Genomic DNA, 4,052 nt, shown 5'->3' with positions numbered 1-4,052 from the left:
CAGCGGCGAGTGCTAGGCGCGGCGGCGGCGGCAGGAGGAGTGGGCGCGGCGGCGGCTAGGGCTAGGCGCGGCGGCGGCGGCAGGAGGAGTTGGCGCGGCGGCGGCTAGGGCTAGGCGCGGCGGCGACGGGTTGCGGAAGCGATAGGATCACGGTAAAACTGATACCAGGTAGAAGACTATAGGATGCAACTCAATTGTATTCCATCGGAGTCTGTTACATTACATACAAGAGGTGTCTTGCGTGACAAGCCAACTAACTCTACAATATCTCTAGAGATCAATCTATACAAGGCTAGAGATAAGAGGAGAATCAGTCGGAAATAAATATAAGGATATAACGTTTCAACAGTTAAGAATCATGATCCATGTTTAAATTGATTTGCTCAAATTTCACTTTCCAACCGACACCACGATACGGGGGGCATGGCATACGTATACCTAGATGCAACAGCGGCGGACAACACATAACAATGGTCATAGTCAAAGCAGGCTGGATCGATCCATCCCTGACAAACAGACTGACCAAAACCATATTCCTTTTCCCTCTCATCTACTCAAGCGTGGGCCCGATCATGTAGCCACATGTCCCCTATCCAGAGAGCTGATGAGCTGTTCATAACTCCACGCGGGAAGTGACTTCAGAGCACTGTTGCGTCACAGCACCGCCGCTGGCCGTCGCAACAACAAATAAACAAATACACGAGCGATCGATAGTGAGTGCCCGACTTGTCTCTCACTCGTTCGAAAATAAAAATAAAATGAACTCACAGTCGAGTCGATCTGAAGCTGCAAAACCAATTTAGAGAAGGCCATAAATGCGTCGAAACAGCTGCTAGAATTAAGCATCGCCGGCCAGCGTGATCAACAGCGAGAGGGATGTGTATGGTAGCCAGGAATAGAAGCTTCTTAAAAATCTTGCAATTAATGGAACGTCCGGCCGGTGGCCCAAAGTAACACTGCTACCCATGTCAAACTACTACCCTTCTACTGACTACGGACCCGATCGATCCATGGACGGAGCGATCGTCCTCTGTTGGAGGAAAAGCCAAATCAAATGTAGAATATGGAGCAAGTGGGGCGCCCTTGCACCCCTGGTTAACAACAAGGTGGATACGCGAAAACCGGCCAATGCTTCTCTTCTACCTACTCGAACCACGCTGCTCGCCATCATCCCTCCGTCACCAATCCCAATAATCCCTCTCGTTGTTGCCGCGCGCCAACTCTTCTGCTGCCATGTCACCTGCGATCACGAACTCGATCTCTTTGCACGGTTGCGCCTTGATCGCTCTCTGGCCATGGACCACGCGCGCGGCTTGGAGGGAGGATTGAGATCATCTTGGATGCGGCGGCGGTGGTGGCTGCAGCTCGGGCTTCACGCCGGACCGGCCGTGGCGGTCCAGGAGCTCCCGTGCCAGCGTCTGCAGGTCACCGCTGCCGCTGCCGCTGGCCGCTGATCCCTCCGCCATGCTGGAGCCGCCCCTGTGCGCCATGGCGCCGTATGACGGATGCTGGCGGAGCTGGTGCTGGTGATGCTGCTGGACCGCCCACTGCGGTTGCGCCGGCGGTTCGAAGAGCGCGGACAGGTCGATGGTGGTCGGAATGTTGGTCGTGGACGGCAGGTCCGAGATGGAGAACTGGGCCGGCATCGCCATCGGCATTTGCGGCGCGGCCGGCAGCGGCGGCGACGGCAGCTCCAGGGTGGCCAGGTGGGTCTGCAGGTAGGTCAGCTCGGCCTGGAGATTCACCACCTGGAGAATGGTCGCACGACATGACACATACATACATTCATGCATTAGTACAAGCTTCAAACCAGTCACACCATTATGCTCCTACACATGAACAGATAGAACCACATGCATGCATGCAACGACATGATTTGCAACGAAGATCAAAAGATTTGCACTAGAAACAAAAGAGAAGGGGCGGTTAGAACTTCCAGAACTAGAGATCGGTGCTAGGGCTTTCTTTTCATGGGGTTCAGATCGAGAACCAAGGACTCCTTGGCCTGTTCAAACCCCAGAGACCGAGACGGGGTACTAACATATATGCGCGCGTGGGCATGGACGTGGCGTGACGGGCGTGTGTACGATCTGCGGGTGGGCAGGATCGGACGGCGCCGCGGACGCGACGGATGAGACGTCGTGCGCGCGCGCATATCATTCATCGCAGAGTCCAGCTGGGGAAGCAGTCTCCCGGTTTAGCGCTTGGCGTGCCCCTTTTCGCACTGCCGTTGCTTGGCTTCGCCGTGTTAATTTCCTCCCAAAGTAGACTTACCTTTCTTCTCCAGAAAGAAGAAACGCGGCCTACTCGCGCCGCCGGAATACTACCCTCCCCGGAAAAGATCCAGATCCATACGCATGGCATGCAGCCAGCAAGCTGGCGATTCGAGGCGGCGCTAGCTGTGCTGTGCTGTGCTGTGCATGGCGCCTACTGGGTTTTCCCCTCCCATAATCCAAAGAGGCATGCAGGATGATCGATCAACATGGAGATTTAACTCGATCCATGGGTATATGATGGATGGATGGATGCATGTATACCTGCTGCTGGAGCGCGAAGATGTGGGCGACGCAGCCGTAAACGGGGTCGCGGAGGCGGGCCTGGGCCTCGTAGCAGATGGTGACGACGGCGTCGAGGCGCTTGTGCGCGGGGATCTGGAGGAGCAGCTTGGACACGTTGCTGGCGCCGAACACCTTGTGCACCGCCGCGAAGTGCGCCGCGCCTTGCTCCGAGTCGAAGTAGGGCGCGAAGATGCACTCGCTCACGCACTTGCGCCGGAGGAACTTGCACGCGCCGCACGGCCCGCCGCCGCCGCCACCAAGGCCCCCTCCTCCTACCCCTCCGCTGCCGCTGCCGCTCCCGCTCGGCCCGCCGCAGCCGCCAAGCGTGCTGCTGCCGCCGCCCGAGCTCATTGCTGTGCTAGATCGATCGGTCGCGAGAGCTTTTAATCGGCCCTCTCCCCTTATATCTGCTGCTCCTCTAGGCACTTGCTAGTTATAGGATAAAACAAGTGCCCTCGCTCGCCGGTGTTGGTAAGTATGGAGAGAGAGAGAGAGAGAGAGAGAGAGAGAGAGAGAGAGAGAGAGAGAGAGAGAGAGGGCGAGAGGAGAAGAGGGTCGAATGGGGAGGGAGGCAGGCTGCCAATATAGTAGACGCGGAGGGGGGAGGGGCAAACGCGTAATATATGGAAATCCCTGCCTCCTTTTGGTGTTTGTCCTATTGGTGGAAGGTCATGGGGGGTTACAGTTCCACCCCGATTTTCTTTTTTTCGGTTTCTCTCTCATGCATATCTCATATACGCACACTTTCCCTACTCGTCCTACTGCTGGACTAACATATATGTGTATGTGTATGTGTAGTTTTTGTTTTTGTGGTATTGATGAGACTTTAAAGCCACGGCATGGAAGCCTAGCGATCGAGCAGCAGCTGGTACCACTCTTTCCCTCTCTACACACTTCTCTTTCTGCTCTTTCGCTCTCTTAAGGGCTAGAAGATTGCGTGAAGCAAACATGCTGCATATGTATGCGAGAGAGGGGCGAGCCAAAGAGGGAACCGCACCACAGTCCCCCTCTCGCCCAAATTTGCACCCAACGGTGCATCTATCCGTCACACAAACACACATGCACTCACTCACATACACTCCTATGTTGGTTCGTACAGATGGAAAAAAAGTCTCTCCCGAATTAATTGTCTCGAACATCCACTGCACGATCGATCGCCCGGCTGGCTCCTCTCCTGAGGGGTCTCTCTCAAGCACATTCCACCACCGCTACAGTGGACGCTAGTTCGAGATGGATGCATCAGTGCATAGTCTCCCCACGTGAGCCTAACATGACATTCTTCCCCTCCATACGCTACGTATTGCGCGCTGCCCCTTTTGTTTATGGGTAGGTGATCGATCGGGATACTTAGCTATGGCTACTGACTGCACTTCACTTGCCATCGGCTCGTAGCCGCGGCCGGCTTGACGTTGCGGTCAAAGACTTTTCACTTCATGCACGATCGATATCGGAGGCGGCACCACGCACCGCGCACTGTGCATGCATTCAGCATTA

General features: G+C 55.5%; 1 protein-coding gene across 1 annotated transcript; it reads right to left on the bottom strand.

Moving 5' to 3' along the window:
- Positions 1 to 896: 896 nt before the first annotated feature.
- On the bottom strand, positions 897 to 3,065 carry LOC119293771 (LOB domain-containing protein 30-like). Its single transcript, XM_037572136.1, has 2 exons — positions 2,538 to 3,065; positions 897 to 1,748 (listed from the first exon to the last, which is right to left on the bottom strand). Exons 1-2 carry the CDS (start codon positions 2,907 to 2,909, stop codon positions 1,332 to 1,334), a joined length of 789 nt encoding a protein of 262 aa, XP_037428033.1. The 5' UTR covers positions 2,910 to 3,065; the 3' UTR covers positions 897 to 1,331.
- Between the last annotated feature and the right edge of the window lie 987 nt (positions 3,066 to 4,052).

The sequence above is a fragment of the Triticum dicoccoides genome, chromosome 4B (assembly GCF_002162155.2).
Source record: "Triticum dicoccoides isolate Atlit2015 ecotype Zavitan chromosome 4B, WEW_v2.0, whole genome shotgun sequence".
In the NCBI taxonomy this organism is placed as follows: Eukaryota; Viridiplantae; Streptophyta; class Magnoliopsida; order Poales; family Poaceae; genus Triticum; species Triticum dicoccoides.
This window is presented reverse-complemented; position numbering and strand designations above follow the sequence as displayed.

What these genes read in the sequence shown, in the direction of transcription:
- LOC119293771 (XM_037572136.1), bottom strand. Translation starts at nt 2,909, where the DNA reads ATGAGCTCGGGCGGCGGCAGCAGCACGCTTGGCGGCTGCGGCGGGCCG. An exon ending in TCTTCGCGCTCCAGCAGCAG is followed by an intron (nt 1,749 to 2,537) that starts GTATACATGCAT and finishes ACCATTCTCCAG; the next exon opens with GTGGTGAATCTCCAGGCCGA.